General features: G+C 43.5%; 1 protein-coding gene across 2 annotated transcripts in view; it reads right to left on the bottom strand.

Moving 5' to 3' along the window:
* Positions 1 to 22,416, bottom strand: part of LOC137546579 (uromodulin-like) — a 495,270-nt gene that overhangs the window by 54,955 nt on the left and 417,899 nt on the right. For both annotated transcript variants that reach the window (XR_011026292.1, XM_068269215.1), the window contains one exon: positions 18,409 to 18,484. Coding sequence is in view for 1 of the 2 variants with exons in the window: in XM_068269215.1 (XP_068125316.1) it covers positions 18,409 to 18,484 (76 nt within the window). In the remaining variant the exon portion in view is untranslated. The remainder of the gene's footprint in view (positions 1 to 18,408; positions 18,485 to 22,416) is intronic.

Here is a 22,416-nt window from a genome sequence, read left to right as displayed (position 1 = left end):
CTGCAGTTCATAGCCCTGCCTCACATGGAAGCGCTTAGGGTAGCAAAATCCACGACCAAGAAAGTAGTGGATTTTGCGGGGGAGAGGTAGGGGGGAGTTAGATAGTTAGATAGCGGGGGAGAGGTAGGGGGGTGTTAGTTAGTTTAGAGCGGCGGGAATGCGGCGGTTCAGTTAGGGCTAAGGTATTAAACAGATTTGCTGAGCAGGTGGTATACAATATAGAGACACAACTCTGGGAGAACAGGAACCTTCCAGCAGCCTGAGGCTCTCCGGGGGGAGGAGTCAGGCTGGAGATGGGAAGGACCTAGAAGTGAATGACACCTAAGATGGATGTCACTATCTGATCTGGAGACTATCTCTTTTAAGGGGAGAGATAGCTCTCGAGGTCGGGCACGCCGGGTCGGCAACACACTGAGAGATAAAGTACACAGACAGAAGGCTGATTCGGTATCCAAGTCAAGCAGGGTCTGGCAACGGAATATCAGATATACGAGGTACCAAATCAGAAGACAGAGGAGTAGTCAGAAAAGCTATAAGTCATAACATATATCAAACAATGCCTATTCTGGGTGCGAGGTCCTTGGTCTCAGCACCCCGGAACTAGTCTGAAGAATACACAGATGATAATACAGTATTCCCTAGACTGGGTGCGAGGTCCGTAGTCTCAGCACCCTGGAACTAGTATGAAGTATAACACAGATGATAACACAGTTCCCTAAGCTGGGTGTGAGGTCCTTGGTCTCTACACCCTGGAACTAGTCTGAAGTAGAACACAGATGATAATACAGTTCCCTAAGCTGGGTGTGAGGTCCTTGGTCTCTACACCCTGGAACTAGCTTAAGCATAAACAGAATACAATTCAAAATAATCTGGCTAAGTGTGTATTCCCAGGTCCACCTGGTTCAAACACACTGAGGATCTGACTAGGTTTGAGTGCTTCCACGTAGTAATCGCAATGGCAGACAATTTGCAAGTGAACAGCAGGAACTATATATGGAGTAGTGCTCTCCAGCACCACCCCTAATTGCTCAACCAATAGTATCCCGCTCAGGAGCCAGCTGATCAGCGTGGTCAGCTGACTCTTCCTGCTTAGTATAAGAATCCTGCCTCTCAGCGCGCGCGTGTATTCCTAAGCCTATGTGCACTAACAGACTCAGCCATACCAGCCACACGCTGCCGCGTGCAAACCGCCACGCTGGACACGGAAGCAGCCGCCTTACTGTTGCATGCGGCGGCTTTTCCGCGTTCTGCCCTGCTGCCAAACACACGCTTCCGCGTACCAACCGCCGCACTGGACGCAAAATCAGCGCCTGCTCAGTAGCACCTGTGGCGGCTTTTCCGCGATCTCTCACAGTAACACCCCCCCCCCCCCCCGAGGAGTGGACTCCGGACATCTCCTGCCCGGCCTCTCAGGATGCAAATTATGAAACTCCTTTTTTAACTCCTCTGCATGCATGCGACATTCTGGCACCCAAGTTCTCTCCTCAATGCCATACCCTTTCCAATGCACCAAATACTGCACGGAGTTCTGCACAAGTCGGGAGTCAAGAATCTTCTCAATCTCATACTCAGGTTGGTCATCAATCAACACGGGGGGGGGGGGGGGGGGGGAATCCACGTGCACTGCCGGCTTGAGCAAGGACACATGGAAAGATCTCACACCCCGCATGCTGGCGGGGAGATCAATGGCATAAGTGACATCATTAATTTTCCTTATCACAGAAAACGGACCCACAAATCTGGGACCTAACTTGGGAGACAGTTGCTTCAGAGCCAAATGTCGTGTGGACACTCAGACCAAGTCACCTGGAAGAAACTCCCACTCTATGGAACGTCTTTTATCAGCCTGTTTCTTCTGACTCTGAAGAGCCCTCCTCAAATTTCTTTCTACCATTCCCCACGTCTGCTTCAAGGACCTCTGCCAATCCTCCAGGGCTGGAAACGGGGTGGCAGCCACTGGCAATGGGGTGAACTTAGGTGAGCTTCCAGTCACCACCTGGAATGGGAAAAAACCTGAGGAGGAGCTCCTCAAGTTGTTGTGTGCAAATTCTGCAAATGGCAGGAATTTCACCCAGTCAGTCTGAACATCTGCCACATAACATCTCAAAAACTGTTCCAGAGATTGATTGGTTCTCTCGGTCTGGACATCGGTCTGTGGGTGGTAGCCTGATGAGAAAGATAGCTCCAAGTCTAACTGCTGGCAGAATGCCCTCCAGAACTTAGAAACAAATTGGACTCCCCGATCTGATACTATATTTTCCGGAATGCCATGCAGCCGGAAAACATGTTGGACGAAAAGATCGGCCAATTCCTGGGCCGAGGGGAGTCCTTTCAGAGGGACAAAATGGGCCATCTTGCTAAAACAATCGACTACCACCCAAATGACCGTCATACCTTCAGACCTAGGGAGTTCGCCCACAAAAATCCATGGACAGATGGGTCCATGGTTCCTTCGGGACTGGCAGTGATTGTAATGTCCCAACAGGTGCCTGACGGGAGGGTTTGCTTCTTGCACACACTGCACATTCTCTTACATACTCTTTGCAGTCAGTTGCCAATGAAGGCCACCAGGCACATCTTGCTATGAGGTCCTGAATCCTGGTGGCTCCAGGATGCCCAGCATTCTTGTGAGAATGAAACAACTGCAGTATTTGTAGACGAAAAGGCAGTGGTACAAACATGACCCCTTCAGGCTTTCCCTCAGGTACATCCTGTTGGAATGGACTCAACGTTTTAGTCCAGTCCCTCCAGGTCTCAGTGGCGGCCAGAACCACTTTCTGCGGTAGAATGGTTTCTGGGTCTGAGGGCTGTGCTGTCTCGGGCTCAAAACATCTGGACAATGCATCAGCCTTGATGTTTTTGCTACCAGGGGTGTACATGATTACAAATCTGAATCTCGAGAAGAACAATGACCACCGAGCCTGTCGGGGGCTAAGTCTCTTAGCGCCCTCAATGTACTCCAAATTCTTGTGGTCAGTATAGACAGTAATGGTATGTTCTGCACCCTCTAGCCAATGTCGCCATTCCTCAAAGGCCAACTTAATGGCTAGAAGTTCCCTATTGCCTATATCGTAATTTTTCTCAGCGGGTGAAAACCTACGTGAAAAATAGGCACAGGGGTGTAGCTTTCCCTGCAACCCAAAACACTGAGACAGCACAGCCCCTACACCTACCTCTGAGGCATCTACCTCCACGATAAAGGGGAAGGTGGTGTCAACATGTCTCAAAATGGGTGCAGTACAGAACAATTTCTTGGAGAAAGCAGCATGGGCCTCAGGGGACCAGTGGTGAGTATCTGCCCCTTTCTTTGTGAGGCTGGTGAGAGGTGAGATCAGGTGAGATCACCGTAGAGTACCCCTTTATGAACCTTCTGTAGTAGTTAGCGAACCCCAGAAACCTCTAGAGAGCCTTCAATCCCACAGGTTGAGGTTAATCTAACACAGCTGAAACTTTCCCAGGGTCCATAGAGAGGCCAGAGGTTGAAATTATGTACCCTAGAAAGGCGACAGAGGTCACTTCAAATATGCATTTCTCCAGCTCAGCATGTTTTGTCTCAACTTCCGTAACACAAACTTAACATGATCTCTGTGCTCTGAGAGCTTGGACGAGAAAATTAGAATGTCGTCTAAGTATACCAAGACGAATTTGCCCAATACCTCTCTAAAGACCTCATTGATCAGTTCTTGAAAGACGGCCAGGGCATTACACAACCCGAAGGGCATCACTAGGTACTCGTAATGCCCGTCGGGTGTGTTAAAGGCCGTCTTCCATTCATCACCGTCCCTGATTCGCACAAGGTTGTAAGCACCCCTCAGATCCAATTTTGAAAAAATCTTAGCGTTGGTGACTTGAGTAAACAAATCATCTATTAACGGCAAAGGATAGCGATTTTTTACTGTGATTTTATTTAAGCCCCGATAGTCAATGCAAGGGCGTAGGCCACCATCCTTTTTCACAAAAAAGAACCCTGCCCTGGCCGGGGATCGAGAAGGCCGAATAAATCCTTTGGCTAAGTTTTCTCGGATGTATTCCTGCATGGCCAATTTCTCTGGCCCAGATAAGTTATAGAGATGACCTCTAGGGGGCATACAACCAGACCTAAGATCAATGGGGCAATCAAAGGGACGGTCTGGAGGAAGTCTATCCGCTGACTTGGGGCTGAACACATCTGCAAATTCTGAATATTGATCTGGCAATCCCTCCATGTGAATCTTGGTTTTACCAAAGGTTACTTTCGCAAGACAATGATGATAGCAGTGGCTCAATCGATCTGAGGCGAGTGAATCTGTAACCATGGCATGCCAAGAATGATCGTGGAGGTTGCCATTCGTAACACAAAAAATAAAAAACTTTCTTTATGCAAGACCCCTATTGTGACCCCCAAATCTGGGGTCTGGGAAAGAGGGTGATTACTCTGCAGAGGGGAATCATCCACCGCAGTGACCCGAATCTGTTGTTTTACCGGGAAGATCGGGATCCCCAATTTCTTAGCAAATTCGTAATCCATAAAATTAGCCGCTGAGCCTGAATCAATGAAGACCTCAGTAATCTCTGTCTTATCTTGCCAAAATATAGTGCAAGGGAGAAGAAAACATCTATCATCGAGAGTTAACGACTGCTCGCCTAGGGTATTACCTCCAACTACACCTAGGCAGCAGCGTTTCCCGACTTCTTGGGACAATTCTGTACCTTATGACCCCCCTCTGCACAATAAAGACAGAGCTGCTCTGTTTCATTGCGTCTCCGTTCCACCTGAGATAATTTCGACTGACCAATCTGCATTAGCTCCGGTGGAGATGAATCAGGTGGAGATGGAGCAGAAGGAGATGCTGCGTAGGTCAAGTATCTCACATTGTTCCTACCCCGGGTCTGTCTTTGGTATCGTACACAACGGTCAATTCTGATGGCCAATGAAATGGCCTCATCGAGAGACTTGGGCTCAGGATGACTCAACATCAAGTCTGAGACCGCATCTGACAGCCCCGATAGAAAACAGTCTAATAAAGCGAATGAGCCCCATCTGGCTGACACTGCCCATTTCCTGAACTCAGCTGCGTAATTTTCGACCGGATCTCTGCCCTGCCGCAACATCTTGAGCTTCCGCTCAGCAGTAGAGGCAATATCTGGATCATCGTAAATTATTGCCATAGTGTCAAAAAATGCCTCAACTGACACTAACGCACTATCACCTGGCTGGAGACTATATGCCCAAGTCTGGAAATCTCCTGATAATAGTGTCTTGATAAACGTAATTTTCTGTGTGACAGTTCCTGAGGAACTAGGTCTCAACTCAAAGTATGACAACACTCGATTTTTAAAGTTTCGGAAGTCAGATCTGTGGCCAGAAAACCTTTCAGGTACGGACATACGTATGTCTGTGCTAGGAGGGGATCGCACTGTACCCACAGCCGTCTGTAGGGCTTGCGCAGACCCATTTAAGGTGTTGATTTGGGTCTGATGATCGTTCAGCACCGAGATGAAATTTTCCCCCGAGGTGGTAAGTGCATCGAGATGGCTGTGGAGTGCGTCCATTTGGGTTTGGTCTGCCATTCTGTAACGATTGGTGTCAGCACACAGAGAGAATATGATTATTGGTGATCTGCAGTATCACCAAGAATGCAGATATATACCTGATTATTGATGATCTGCAGTATCACCGATAATCAGATATATTGCTAACCTCTGGACACCTAAGGATAAGTAAGTGTTTGGTGTAACAGTAATACTTTGAGTAATTTACCTGCTGAGCAGGTGGTATACAATATAGAGACACAGCTCTGGGAGAACAGGAACCTTCCAGCAGCCTGAGGCTCTCCGGGGGGAGGAGTCAGGTTGGAGACGGGAAGGACCTAGGAGTGAATGACACCTAAGATGGATGTCACTATCTGATCTGGAGACTATCTCTTTTAAGGGGAGAGATAACTCTCGAGGTCGGGCACGCCGGGTCGGCAACACACTGACAGATAAAGTACAAAGACAGAAGGCTGATTCGGTATCCAAGTCAAGCAGGGTCTGGCAACGGAATATCAGCTATACGAGGTACCGAATCAGAAGACAGAGGAGTAGTCAGAAAAGCTATAAGTCATAACATATATCAAATTATCGATTATTCTCTGGACCTCCAGATTTTTATATTGGACTCTGTCCGCTACCTCCTGGCCCACAACTACTTCATGTTTGATAGCCGCTTCTACCTTCAGAGACGTGGCGCCTCCATGGGAGCAAAGTTCTCTCCATCCCTGGCTAATCTATACATGGGATGGTGGGAGGAGAGCCATGTCTTTTGGGGGTGGTTGTGGTCTCATGGAGGATGTTGTGTGGTACGGGAGGTACATTGATGATTTGCTATTGGCGTGGAAGGGGAGCCCCTGCAATGTCCAGTTTTTGGTGGAGCATTTTAATGCCAATGAACTGAACCTTCAGTTCACATTTGAATATGATAAGGTTTCCATCAACTACTTGGACCTTGTGTTAAGGGGAAACCCCAACAACGGAAGGGTTAGCACAATCACCTATAGAAAGGCGTGTAGTGGAAACTCCACATTGAGAGCTAACAGTTGCCATCCAGCCCACACCATAAAGAGCATCCCAGTCGGAGAATTTAGTAGAGCGAAACGCAACTGCTCAGAAGAAGGGGATTTGATTAAGGAACTTGACATTGTGGAGGCACGACTTTGTGACAGAGGCTATCCTAAATGGGCCATAAAGAGGGGTAGGTCGAGAGTATGCTCTCGACCCAGATCAGATCTGGTACATGCTACCTCAATTAGAGGGGCCACTAGTCCGAAACCCACATTTGTAACCACCTTTTCGTCAGAGTACAAAGAGGTCATAGGCATTGTTACCAAGTATTTACCCATACTCAAGGCAGATGCAGGCCTACGTCCGATTATCAATGAAGGTGTCAGAATGGCTAGCCGACGGGCACCCACTCTTGCCAAACTTCTGTCCCCAAGCATGTTTGAATCAACGCAACACCCAAGCACGTGGCTTTCCCTGACAGGTTCGTTTAGATGCAGTGTTTCCACATGTCGATACTGCCATGTGCACACAAAAACAAGATCCATTGTCTCTGCCGTTAGCGGCCGTAGTTTTCCAATAAAACAGTTTATTAATTGTGGAACCAAGGACGTGATTTATTTAATCACGTGTAGTGTATGTTCCATTCAGTATGTTGGATGTACTACTAAGCCGCTAAGGCAAAGGGTAGCGGAACACTACCTGGGACAAGGGTGGCTTACCACCAATGTCTCCAATGTTGCCAAACATTTCAGGAAGGTACATGGTGGGAATATGACTGGTTTCCAATTCCAGGGCATAGAGAGAGTGTTTCCATCCAAACGGGGTGGGGATCTTTACAGGTGTTTACTTAGGAGAGAAGATATGTGGATATTCAAATTGGACACTAGAGCCCCTCGAGGCTTGAATGCTAGGTGGGATGTGAGTCTCACAACACAGTGACATCTTTTATGCCTCTTTTGGCTCATGATGGTGTGTGTCCCCTATATTTCTCTCTATTTTCCATTGTCTGCTTGTATTACTGCTTTACTCTTTTTTAGTGATCTCATTTATGAGAACAATTTTTTTGACATTTTTTTACTCTGTTTTATTGTGTACAATAACACATTTTGTTGTATTGTTTTAAATTTCATGCACTTTTTAGAACTGACCTGTACCCTGGCTCCGCCCTCCAGGGTGAGACCGCCCCCATGGAGGTGGGAAGGAGGTGGAGCTACAGGCCGGGTGTGTACTAATATGTCAAAGGTTTTCCATGTGAACTCAGCTATGATTAAGGACCAGTAGGTCCGAAACATGTCAGCTTGAGATTTGATGTTTTAATACTGGATATGTCCTAATAATAAAGAGGATTCTTGGCGAATTGGTGCGGACCTTCCTTCTGTTGCAGAAAAGCTATAAGTCATAACATATATCAAACATCTGGGTGCGAGGTCCTTGGTCTCAGCACCCCGGAACTAGTCTGAAGAATACACAGATGATAATACAGTATTCCCTAGACTGGGTGCGAGGTCCGTAGTCTCAGCACCCTGGAACTAGTATGAAGTATAACACAGATGATAACACAGTTCCCTAAGCTGGGTGTGAGGTCCTTGGTCTCTACACCCTGGAACTAGTCTGAAGTAGAACACAGATGATAATACAGTTCCCTATATGAGTATGTATGCCTTGCACGTTAAGACCTGGGAGTAACCGTAGTCAGGAGACAAATAACGTGTCTGTAACGATTGGTGTCAGCACGCAGAGAGAATATGATTATTGGTGATCTGCAGTATCACCAAGAATGCAGATATATACCTGATTATTGATGATCTGCAGTATCACCGATAATCAGATATATTGCTAACCTCTGGACACCTAAGGATAAGTGAGTGTTTGGTGTAACAGTAATACTTTGAGTAATTTACCTGCTGAGCAGGTGGTATACAATATAGAGACACAACTCTGGGAGAACAGGAACCTTCCAGCAGCCTGAGGCTCTCCGGGGGGAGGAGTCAGGCTGGAGATGGGAAGGACCTAGAAGTGAATGACACCTAAGATGGATGTCACTATCTGATCTGGAGACTATCTCTTTTAAGGGGAGAGATAGCTCTCGAGGTCGGGCACGCCGGGTCGGCAACACACTGAGAGATAAAGTACACAGACAGAAGGCTGATTCGGTATCCAAGTCAAGCAGGGTCTGGCAACGGAATATCAGATATACGAGGTACCAAATCAGAAGACAGAGGAGTAGTCAGAAAAGCTATAAGTCATAACATATATCAAACAATGCCTATTCTGGGTGCGAGGTCCTTGGTCTCAGCACCCCGGAACTAGTCTGAAGAATACACAGATGATAATACAGTATTCCCTAGACTGGGTGTGAGGTCCTTGGTCTCTACACCCTGGAACTAGTCTGAAGTAGAACACAGATGATAATACAGTTCCCTAAGCTGGGTGTGAGGTCCTTGGTTTCTACACACTGGAACTAGCTTAAGCATAAACAGAATACAATTCAAAATAATCTGGCTAAGTGTGTATTCCCAGGTCCACCTGGTTCAAACACACTGAGGATCTGACTAGGTTTGAGTGCTTCCACGTAGTAATCGCAATGGCAGACAATTTGCAAGGAACTATATAACTATTTGTAAAATAATTCGGCCCCCTTGAAGTTTTCCACATTTTGTCATATTACTGCCACAAACATGAATCAATTTTATTGGAATTCCACATAAAAAGACCAATACAAAGTGGTGTACACGTGAGAAATGGAACGAAACTCATACATGATTTCAAACATTTAACAAAAAAAAAAAAAATGATCACTTAACAGTGCTCCGTGGGATGTTCAAGGCTTTGGAATTCTTTTTGTAGCCTAAGCCTGCTTTAAATTTCTCAATCACTTTATCCCTGACCTGCCTGGTGTTTTCTTTTGACTTCACAGTGTTGTTTCATATGACAGCTATTCTAGTTGGAGTGTAAAATCATTGCAGATGTCACATAAAAGTATTTGTATTGCAAGCTATATATGTTATGATAATTTCATTCAAGGTTCAGAGTAATGTAATGTGTAATATAAATTTGGTAGCTCATGACTATAGTTATTACATTTAGATGATTTTGACATTTTATAAGGTAAAAATATATTTTAAAAGTCAATATGTGTGTTCAGTTTAATGTGATCAGTGATTGATGATTGGAAATATGATCAGATTATGATATGTATTGAATGCTCAATCCTATAAGTGATTTGTCATGGATAAGTATATCTTTATACTTATATATGCTGTATTTTTGTATATTCTCTATTCTTCTTTACCGGAAGAGGGGTGGAAATATAAGAAAATATAATTGATGAATGGTGACAAATGTTTTCATATCTTTTCCGGTCAGAGGTGTGAAATCAGATGTACCAGTTCAAATTATGGGTATACAGGGACTTGGTGTTGGTGTATCAAATATCTGAAATAAAATTGTATACTTTGATCATTGCTGTAGATTATTAATACAGTAATGTTTGTACTGATATTTTAGACTGTACACAATATATTCAAATTCAAGGAAATTTAAAAATTAAACGTTTAAGGGACAACAGGTTAAAGCAGAACTCTGGTAAAAGTTATTGTTTGTTTATTCTATATGTGCTTATGTGATAATGTTTTTATTTCCCCTTTATGATTTGGTGTACACATGTATTCTATCTCCTTAATTATTACATTTTGTTTCCTGAGAAGTATGTGAAGAGAATCAGAGTTGGTGGTGATTTCCTTCCTTTCTGTAAATTGATGAAAATTGAGGTACAATATTGATTGGGATATTGGATTTAAAAGTAATTCGAGTATCAGTTATTTATAGAAAAGTGGATTTCATGTTTCCTTGAGTTTATTTTGGATACTAGCAATTGGTTACATCAGTTGCAATGTATTTTAGTAAGATGAGGTCATTTTAAATAAAAATTAAAGAAAAGTTTTCAAGTTAAGTTTTTAGTGACATAGAAATGTTTTAGCAGAAGCTGTTTGGGAGATGCTTTCGTCTGTTTGTATAAGAAACAGTGGCATCTATGTTAAGCGAGAGTGGGGTTAATTAAGAACAGCTGGAGTCCGGTAATCTGAAGCCATTTGCTGTCACTCAAACTGCATGAGTTAAGATACGTCAGAAGTTCTTATAAATAATGTATTGATCATTTTTGAGATATTATTGTGTAAGAAATTTAAAGGTATCATTTAGCTTACTTGCAACTTGCACACACACACACAGCAGGTAGACTAATAATGACATATACACATGACATTAGCATGTTATGTAAACGCACACACACATATTAACATGCTGTTACACATTTACATAAGAGAATATAACTTTGTTGTCCTCACAATAAGTTGTGTAGGGTATTTTTAAGATGACGTTGTAGGTTTTATTTAGCTTTATATTTTAGGTTTGTCTAAGGTTATGAAACTTATGTTTATTAGATAAACGAAATTTATTAAAGTTCATGGTTTGTGTCCTCATCAAAGGATTGCAATTTAGACAATGTCATATGAAGTTGTTTGTTCAAAGGTGGAACAAAAGTTTAAAGTTATTTTCTTGAAATAAGATCATTGATACCATATTTTTTAATTATAGATGTATTTCTAAATGATCCATTGACGGAAAAAGGTCACATAAAGAGATGGCAAGATTACAAGGCTTTCACATGCTAATGAGCCTGTTGAGAGGAGATTCCATGCTTCCATTGATAAAGGAATGAACAGAAGTGCATAAAGACATTGAAGAGTTTTTTTTTCCTCCTTCACTTTTCATGAACTGAACTGAGAATCTAATCTCTTTACACACATATAATTTTTAATTTATTTGACATGTAAAAAAGACATTTTCATTTTTTGGTTTTGATGTCTTAATGTTCAGTTTATGTTTTGTTTGTTTGTTGGGTTATATGTGATGTTTTTATAAAGTAATGAAAAGGTTTAGGAAAAAAAAAATATTGATAAGAACAGAAAAGGTTCTTTTAGGAAAGTTTTTTTATCCAATAGCTTATAGATCCATTCATTTAAAAAAAAAAAAAAATAAGGTAAATTTTTGATTAATGTTTGGAAATTGATATTTTTGATAGAAAGGGGTTTCCATAATATATCTTGTATGAAGTTATTTTGAGAGTTTGATCAAAATATTAGAAAAGGAATTTTAGATGGTGCAAAAATCATTGATTATGATTAACGGGTTGTATTAAGAAACTTTGAATCTGATTTAAAGATAATAAGGTTTTGTCAGAAAGCATAAGGCTAATTAGATAGCGTAATGATATGGAAATCAGATGATGTTAAGGTATTATTATATACAGTGCATCAGTATCATGTCCTTAAATGATACATTTTTATGATTTAATGTTTTTAATTTTGATTAATAATGGAAACAATAGTTGATTAGGATATGTTTGAAAATTCAAACTGTATATATTATAGATATTTCCAAACAGTAATACAAACTTTTTAAGGAGGTATGACATAATTGAAGAATACAGGTATACATGAATTCATATTGATTTGGGATGGATAAGTGATATGAATTCCATCAAGATGAATGAATAATATTTTAATGATATTAGTAGTTGGAAGGCAATACATTTGATTATTATGTAACATTATTAGGTAATCCAGTTAATTATATACATTATTATAATTCACTGCACAGAGAATTAAATGTGTGCATTAAACACCAAGTGAACACCTGACATAACTGGCTGAGCAAATTTGGCCTGATTGGCTATTCATGAGGCAATGCTCATGCAAATATGCATTTGCTTTCGCATGCCAACTAATGCAGGGTCCATTGAACCAATGCCGCAAAGCGGTTGCCCTGCGGGAATTAGTTCATGCTTCAATAGCACTATCCAGGAGCGCCACGAGGAGGCTTACCAATGCCCCCATACAGCCGAGGGACCGCGGGGTCCCAGGCGCTCTCACCGCCTGGGAACCACAGCAGCACCCCGGAGGGGGAGGCCGGGCGGCGCAGGCGACCCCCCAAGCGTGGCCAGCGCCGGGGAGAGCCATCCGCACCTTTCACCTCCCAATATTTAAAAACAGGCACTTACCTTAACGCCATTGCGTTCTGCTGCTGAGCATAGCTTGGGTGCAACACATTTGGAAAGGAAAGGAATGAGGCATGGGTCGCACAGAGCTTTGGAGCTCAGGGCTGGCTCACACACTGCACTCCAAGGGGGGTGGAGGACAGGCACTGACAGCCCACTCCAGGGCTCACACTACCTAGAATGAGCCATCTGCCACCCGCCTCCAAGGGAAAGACATTCACAAATCACTGCACAGAGAATTAAATGTGTGCATTAAACACCAAGTGAACACCTGACATAACTGGCTGAGCAAATTTGGCCTGATTGGCTATTCATGAGGCAATGCTCATGCAAATATGCATTTGCTTTCGCATGCCAACTAATGCAGGGTCCATTGAACCAATGCCGCAAAGCGGTTGCCCTGCGGGAATTAGTTCATGCTGTATGGGGGCAATGGGAAGCCTCCTCGTGGCGCCCCTGGATAGTGCTATATAGCATGAACTAATTCCCGCAGGGCGATTGTTTTGCGGTTTTTGGTTTTTGACCCTGCATATTTAGACATGCGAAAGCAAATGCTTATTTGCATGAGCAATGTCTCGTGATTAGCCAATAGGCCAAATTTGCAAAGCCAGATTTGTCAGGTTCACTTGGTTGATGCACACATGTTCTTTCTCTGTTGTAATTAGCATTGCATTTCTTTTTTCTGAGGGCAGGTAGTGAGTGGCTTGTTTTAGGAGGTGAGAGCCCTGGAGCAGGCTATTTGCGCCTGTCCGCCCCTTATGTGTCGCGCCCAGGTTATGCGCATATAGCAGAACGCAATGGATGTTGAGGTAAGTGCCTGTTTTTAATCTTGGGAGGTGTGTGCGGGCGGCTCTTCCCGGCGTTGGCCACGCTGGGGAGATCGCCTGCACCCCCCAGCCTCCACCTCCGGGGTGCCGCTGTGTGGGTTCCAGACGGTGAGAGTGCCTGGGACCCCCGCGCCCCCCCGGTTGTATGGGGGCAATGGGAAGCCTCCTCGTGGCGCCCCTGGATAGTGCTATATAGCATGAACTAATTCCCGCAGGGCGATTGTTTTGCGGTTTTTGGTTTTTGACCCTGCATATTTAGGCATGCGAAAGCAAATGCTTATTTGCATAAGCAATGTCTCGTGATTAGCCAATAGGCCAAATTTGCAAAGACAGATTTGTCAGGTTCACTTGGTTGATGCACACATGTTCTTTCTCTGTTGTAATTAGCATTGCATTTCTTTTTTCTGAGGGCAGGTAGTGAGTGGCTTGTTTTAGGAGGTGAGAGCCCTGGAGCAGGCTATTTACGCCTGTCCGCCCCTTATGTGTCGCGCCCAGGTTATGCGCATATAGCAGAACGCAATGGACGTTGAGGTAAGTGCCTGTTTTTAATCTTGGAAGGTGTGTGCGGGCGGCTCTTCCCAGCGTTGGCCACGCTGGGGAGATCGCCTGCACCCCCCAGCCTCCACCTCCGGGGTGCCGCTGTGTGGGTTCCAGGCGGTGAGAGTGCCTGGGACCCCCGCGGCCCCCCGGTTGTATGGGGGCAATGGGAAGCCTCCTCGTGGCGCCCCTGGATAGTGCTATATAGCATGAACTAATTCCCGCAGGGCGATTGTTTTGTGGTTTTTGGTTTTTGACCCTGCATATTTAGGCATGCGAAAGCAAATGCTTATTTGCATGAGCAATGTCTCGTGATTAGCCAATAGGCCAAATTTGCAAAGCTAGGTTTGTCAGGTTCACTTGGTTGATGCACACATGTTCTTTCTCTGTTGTAATTAGCAATACATTATTATAATTGTTTTATCAAAAAGGGTTTTATGGTCATTTTAAAATGGAAGAAAAAGTAATGAAATTCAAAGTTTAGATTTGTCATCATGCTTGCATGTTTAGTTTAAGGGTATTAGTTTAATTTTAAGAAGAATCTACCATTTTTGTCAAAGGTAAAATTTCATATACAACAAGATGTGAAAGGGTTAACACACACTGTTTCAATTACACATGAAAGTACAAAAGAAGTTACTGTTAAAGTTAAGTCCAGCAAGGCAGTGGTTAAGAGTTTTTTTTCCTCTTAGAGTTCATTCACAAGGGATGTATGAAGAGCATATAAATGCAATTAGTTTAAATAAAAGTTATTAATTTGTCTAAAAATTTAGAGGTAGCAAAATTTGAAGGTAATTATTAATGAAAGATGACAGAATATGATTGTTATATTTTAATTAAATTTTTGATAATGATTAAAATATACTAAATGTATTTATAGAAGTGAAAGTAATTTTAATATATGATTTAACTTCTATAAAGGGGGAAATGTAATAAGTAGTTTTAATATTTTAATCGAGTAATCTAGATATGTGATGATTTGAGCTCTCTGCATAGCTAGGGCCCAGCTATGAAGGGAAGGATAATTATCTATATTGGATTTGACGCGATTGAGATATCAAAGCTATGGATCAATTATATATGTGATATTGATAAGCTTGATTGAAAGAAATCTTCTATTATCTAGCATAGGGGAACTGGGCTTTAGTGGTGATCTTAACATAAGACTTTATTCACGATGTCTGTAAAGTGAACTTCCCTCTCACTTGGAATGTTCAGGCTAACCTTCCCCCATAAAGGTAATTATAGCATGTGGTTTCCATCATTGGGGGCAGGGTATGCATTCCCCAAGCCATAGTAGAACAATGAAGCTGTTAGAATTCTGGATTTAACTAGTTTTACCATGTGCTTTGAGATGAAATTGAAGCAGCTAGGTATGGAAGTCGACAAATAGAAACCATAGCATTATTTAATTGGACCAATCACAGATAGCATCGTGTTATACTGTGGGTCCATCCCATTTTAGTTATACAGGGTACTGAGGCGGGAAGGGGTCACTTTTTCCTTGTCCCTTCAGCTTTACACTCTTACACACACTCACACATGCACACAGACACATCAACAGACATGCAGACATACAAGCCAATACAATAAGCTTTTTATTAATATACTTGCAGATTACTCAGCAATCAATTTGTTCATCTTTTGTAATCATTTATAATGTAACTAAGATTTGTACCTTTATTGATTTATTTTTGAATATTCATGGAAGATCAATAATGTTAAATAAACAACCACATCCTTTTAAATGATTTACTCTGGTCTCTGAAAGACTTTGTTCTTAAATTACAAATCCCACATTTAACACTCCCCTGACGTCCTTCCTAGTTACAGTGCCTCTGACGTCACGCGCACATGTACGCCGCAGATCAACCAGCAGAGGGCACTGTAACTAGGGAGGACGCTGGGGAAGGACGCTGTAACTATCGAGGACGTCGGGGAAGGACGCTGTAACTAGGGAGGACGTCGGGTGAGGACGCTGTAACCAGGAAAGATGGCGGCGGCAGCACATGTATATCGCAAGGCTGCAGTCTATACTAAGACTGCAGCGAAGAGGACCGCGGGCAGCTGGGGCTCTGAAGACGTTCGCAATGCATGACAAGACGTCCTGGGATGAAGAGAGGAGACTGCAGCTGAAGAGGAGCACCACAGCTTGGACCCTGAAGACCTGCATCCTGAATGACGGGCGCACTCTGATAAAGAAAGCCAGATGGGGAGGAGAGGATCGTGGTGACAGGATCAGGTGAGATGTTTTATCAGGGTTTCGCCAGTGTAGTGTATTTGGTGGTGGCAGAAGGGGTTGGTTAGTGTAGTGTAGTGTAGTGTAGTAGGTGGTTACAGCAGCAGGGGTTAGTTAGTGAAGTGTAGTGTAGTGGGGGCAGCAGGGGTAAGTGAAGTGTAGTGTGGTGTAGATGGGCAGTGTAGCTTAGGGCAGTGTAGTTTAGGGAGAAAAGGTCCATAAGACGCCCCTGCACCATAGACGCACCTAGGATTCATTTTTTTTCTCTGATTTTTGCCCCCTAAACCTAGGTACGTCTTAAATGCCGGAGCGTCTTATATTCCAAAAAATACGGTGTATATATAACTGACATATGATTTTTTTCTTATTATTTCCATTAAAATGCATTTAGAAGAGTCAATAAATACTTATTTAAAAAATGCATTTAGAATAAAATAATTCTTACCAAAATTTACCACCCAAAGAAAGCCTAATTGGTGATGAAAAAACAAGATATAGATCATTGTGTTGTGATAAAAAGTGATAAAGTTATTGGCAAATGAAAGGGAGGAGCGCTGAAATGTGAAAATTGCTCTGGTCCATAAGAGGAAAAACCCCCTCAGTGGTTAACTAGTTATACATGTCTCAAAAAATGTCATATCAGCCATTCCCCTGTCCAGAAAATAGTCTAGAAGTGGAGGACTTTCAAAACAAATGACAGCATGCCCAGGTATGGCCAACCAAACAAGTTCCCCCCAAGAGCAAACCACAAGAAGCTAAAATAAGTCTCTAAAAACTCATCATGGGACCTACAGCACTAGTGATGGCAGAAATTTTCGCCAATCAAACAGATCCCGACGAATGATGGCCAACTCAAACTATACAGGCGATTTGAGACCTACCGATTCTTTCCCATGGAGCCATTTTTTGACCCTTCACCCTGATCTCACATGGAACAGGACGGACAATCAGATAGGTCCACCCCACCACAGGATCACCTCACCCGCCACATAAAATGCAGCCGTTTTCACTCTGCCTTTAGTCCAGGGGTGTCAAATTCAATCAAGTAAGGGGCCAAAATCTAACACATTGTCTAAGTTGCAGGCCAAATTGTTAATTAAGATTTAACATTTATTGTCTCAAACCAAGTGGTGTAACTATAGATCCTCCCCTTCTGCTGAGAAACGCAGTTGAGCAGTTTATTATTTATCTGCTCTAGTGCTACTTTGGGTATCCTCTGATGTTACTGACAGCCACAAGCTCTATGCTGCATACCTCTGGCTCCTGAGACAAGTCATGTGATCGGAGCTGGTGGTGTGCAAGCATAGAGCATACAGCTGCCAGGAAGAACAGAAAATTCACAGCGCATTGCTGGGGCAGGTAAGTATTACACTGCTTTGCTGTGCTACTCCACAATGTAGGGACAGTGTGTCATGGGGGGGGGGGGAGAGGTATGTAGATGCTTGTATTTTTTACCAGCCACATAAGGTTGTTTGGATCTCAGGAAGGGGCCACATGTCACATTTGCTAGGGGGTCCTGTGGGATGTTGCTGCACCCTGGCTCAAGCTTATGGTTTTTCAACCAGAAATACTGTCAGTGGTGTGCTCCTCTGGAAGGAAGTGTGCTGTCAGTCTTTTACTGCTTACAATAATGCACATTTGAAGCTCTTAAGGGCCACAGAAAATGGCAAGGAGGACACATTTGGCCCACGGGCCTTGAGTTTGACACCTCTGCTGTAGTCAGTGTAGGGAGAGGAGCTGCAGCTGCAGATACAGGGACAGTGTTAGATAGGCTGTATTGTGATATTGTGCAGTGTAGCTGCTTTCTATGTGCTCTGCTACTTATAGTGCACCAGCTAGGGAACCCCAATAGTCCTTTTGATGATTCATCTTGACCACAAAGGTCATTTTGTGCACGGACATTGACCCTGCTGTACTGATATTTTGTTGTTGCATTTTGGCTTGTTTTGTGTTGTAACAATACAACACCCATATACAGTGTAGCGTGTGACTGGCTGCGTCACCATTTTAGCCCGCTGTCACTGTGCAAGTGATTGATTGTCACCGACCCCACACAGCGCCACCAGTGTCACCTTACTGCGAGTTACTGTCGGTGCTATCAGACAGTCAGTGTGTCCTTAAAAATATACAGTGTCTCGAATATTTGTGTCACTGTGTGATTACACATTTAAGTAACTAGATAAAGAAATACAATAGATGAATTTAAGTGGATATGGCATGCTTACCTGTCAGACATTGGTGGAAGCAAATAGCCAGCATCAGGATCCCTAGCAGGAACCTTATGTCCTTCATAGTTGAGCCCTGATAAAAAATATATAGGCATGTTATATTAATGTTAATCACTAATGCATTATATTTGCATATTATTTTCATATTTCAAACTTTCATTCATAATGTAAAAAATAGAAGCTCTCTACCATAAACTATCTAAATAATGTTCTTTTTTTGAGTACATATTATTTCGGCACCGCTCAGTTCGGCGTGGGGAGAGCCGAATGACGGCTCTTCCTGCTGCCACCAAATACTATTCCCCCTCCGAGTTGTCGCAACTCGGAGGGAGATGTAATTCGGGCCAGCAGCCACCAGCGCCCCTAATTACCGATACGCGGGGTGCGCATCATAGCATTGCTGCTATGACGGCGCCCAGTTTCGGCGCTTGGCTCTCAGAGACGCGCGTCGAGATGAACTGATTCACTTTTTTTTGACCATCGATTGTTCAGTACTAGGGTTGATCGGAACAGCTGAATTCCGAACGTAACTACGCAATCAGTGACGTCACTGTGGGATTGCCCAGATCAGCGTGGAACGAAATCACCGCTTGTAAGACCGTTCGTCTGCAGAGGACGGCAGCGGCGTACATACGGATTTGCCATCTATATCCAAGCACTACCAGCTGATCTCCCCGCCATACATTACAAGGCCAGTGTGATCGGAGGGGGGAGTAAGCAGCAACGAGAGGATCCATTTGCGGAAGGAGTGACTGGTGTAGTATACAGACTATATCGATATCAACCTATACTAACTACTGCATGCATGAGCTTGAACTAGCACTAATATCAATACTAAGGAAGCATTTTTTGGCAAATGTGCAATCAATCAATTTCTTAGTGCACGGACTAGACTCACATTGTGAGGTTACCCATATTTTAAGGAAAAATGTGTATGAACTGGAGGTAATAACCTGTTTTTTGACCTTTTACTGGGATCCCAATTTTTACATTTTTGCATGAATGCTCACTGCAGTGAAATTGTGTGAACTGTGTGAGTGGAGATTTGCGTGTCATTAATGTTTAAAGGGGAAGGTGCTATTTTATTAGCCTAGGGTCAAGGCAACATTTTAAGTTCATATTAATAAAGATCTTAATTCTTTATAGCGCTGTGGACATTTTTACTTGTAGATTTTATATGAAGGTTTGGAGGATTGCCAAGTCCACTTAGCTGCTGACATTTCCATAGGCGCGGATATCTCTTTTTTTATACAAAATGTATATTAAGCAGATGACGAGTAGGAACAAGGTAAACAAAATTGTTAAAAGACCTTATAGTTTTTGAGCAAATAGTTTTCAAGGTTGTTTTTTAAACAACTTTGAAATCGGGGCTGAATGGCTGTAGACAGCCTCTGCAATCTGCATTGCATAAGCTGGAAACACGAAAATTGTTTTCTGAAACAAGAATTTTCGTCAAACAGTGCCACAAACAAAATGGCTGCTGGGTAATCCCCGTTCCCCAGAGGCCACCTCAAAATGTGTCAGAATGAGAGTTATTTCACATAAGTAGGTGGGTCCAGGGGACCAGGGCACCTCCTGCTCTGGTCACCTGGACCCACCATTTATGTGAAAAATGGCTAGTTTCGCCACTCTAGTGTGGCCTCCAGCGATCGGGGATTTCCCAGTGGCCATTTTAAATGCATTACTGTGTGCCGAAATTTCTTGTTTCAAAGGCAAAATGTTCATGTTCCCAGCCTCTGCTATACAGATGCAGAGGCTGACTGTGACCATTCAGTGGCAGGAGTTCGTCAGTGTGGGAGGGTGGTGGGATGTCCTAAGAGGATACTGGCATGGGACCACTCCTGAGGATACTGGTGTGGGATTATCGCAAGGTCTTTTCACCAAATTTTCTTTCACCTTGTTCCTACTCATCTGCTTAATGTACATACCAAATTTGGTGATGATAGCATGTACGGGGGCTTCACAATTAACCGCGGAATTTGGCACTATTGACTTCAATGGAAATACCAATTCGATACTCGGAACTGCCGAATTTTCGAGTTTTGAGTGTGTACTCGGAACTGCCAAATTCCAATGCCAAACTCGAAATTTGGGAGCTCCGAGAGCTCAGCCCTATTCAGTACCTTGAGCTTAAAGCGGACCCAAACCAAACTTTTTTTAATTCAAAATATTTAGTTGCACCACTCTGACACATATAAAGATACATAAACACTCCTTCAAGCTTATGAGCATTTCAGTGCATGCTTTTCACCCTCCTCTTTGCATAACTAGGGTTATACAGGTGGCAGCCATTAGCAATTCCTCCATTGCCGGACACCATCTACTTCACCAGTTTGCCCGGATTATTTGCCGGCAATATGAAAGGAAGGGAGGGGTTTCTCCAATAAATGTAAAATATTTTATATTTGTCATCATGCAGCTGAAAAAAGGCTGCTATTTATTATTATAATTTAGAAAATAGATTTTATTTCTGAAATCTTGTATTTTTAGTTTGGGTCCACTTTAAAGGAATAAACCAGAGCTTGTTGAGACCTGTCCCAGATGGGTAAGCCTGTGCTGGCATGGTTTAACCACCAATGGCATAATTTGATTTAGGGCACACAACAGCAGCCGACGAAGAAATTGTTATTAGGTACATAATTGTGTGAACTGCTTATGCAGGGGCATAATTATGTATAACGCCCCCTCCCCCCCTTCAAAATGTTTAGGGGACCCCCCTTTCTTACATTCAACCCCCAGGGATGATGGTCTTTTATTTCTATCCCCGCCTTGATGTTACTTGGTGTGCTGAAGACCGAGAGAGAGGCAGAGTCCAGATTTTAGCAGTAGTGATGGTCATAAGTAGGAGCATTCATAGAGAAGCAGATGATTAGTTTGGTCAGGTTATAGATACACTATGTAAGTCTCTGATTTGCTAGTCAGGATTATGTGCTAAAGCAGGATGTGATCACAGCAAATTAGAGTTTTATAAATCTATCAGCTGATCAAACAGATCACATGCTTCTCCATGAGTTCTCCTAGACATGAGCGTCATGTCTCCTGCTCTGGTCACCTGGACCCACCATTTATGTGAAAAATGTCTGGTTTCGCCACTCTAGTGTGGCCTCCAGTGATCGGGGATTTCCCAGTGGCCATTTTGATTGCATTACTGTGTGCCGAAATTTCTTGTTTCAAATGCAAAATTTTTGTGTTCCCAGCCTCTGCTATACAGATGCAGAGGCTGACTGTGACCATTCAGTGGCAGGAGTTCGTCAGTGTGGGAGGGTGGTGGGATGTCCTAGAGCAGCTGTGCCCAACCTGAGGCCCGCGGGCCATTTGCGGCCCACGAAGCTGTCTTTTGTGGCCCACGAAAGTGTCCCATCACAAGGATGCTGAGGATCAGGCTCAGGGGATTGCATCATATGTAAACAGCGTACACGCGTTCTCTGCAGTAGCACTGTGATAGAGACCCCATTGGTTGCTGCAGGAACTTCCCTCCAATAAGAATAAGGCTGATTCCTATTGGATGGAGGTTCCTGCAGCAACCAATGGGCGAGGGTAGGGACAAGAAAAGGGTCTGGAGATGGCACCGGTACCCGTTAGGACAGGTTCTTCATGCTTCGGCGCGCCTTTCCCTTCTGAACACTTTGCCACTTCTGTAGTCCTCCAATCTCAGTGGTTGCCAGCCATCAACCACAGCCCGGCCAGCCTGTAAAAAACTTTCTTGGCCCCATAAAGTGTGCTCCGCGCCGACCTTCACCCTGCGGCTTGCCCGGGGCAACTAATTGAGGCCCCGGCTTCTAGCTGAAAGGTAGGCTACAACTACCCACAAGCTCACAAAGCCCTTTATGCTGGGTGGGGGGATCATCCAGAAAGCTGCTGGGCACCGAAATAACCCCTTCATTCTGTATTAACATTATATGTTACAAATTTGGAGCCAAATATTCAGAAACTGGTTTCTGAAATACAGCTGCAAATTTCACATTAACAAATGCCATGTTAACTAAAAAAAATGTTAAAGATTGA

The sequence above is a fragment of the Hyperolius riggenbachi genome, chromosome 2 (assembly GCF_040937935.1).
Source record: "Hyperolius riggenbachi isolate aHypRig1 chromosome 2, aHypRig1.pri, whole genome shotgun sequence".
NCBI classification, from domain to species: domain Eukaryota; kingdom Metazoa; phylum Chordata; class Amphibia; order Anura; family Hyperoliidae; genus Hyperolius; species Hyperolius riggenbachi.
Note: the sequence above shows the minus strand (reverse complement) of the source record. Positions and strands in the feature narration are given on the sequence as shown.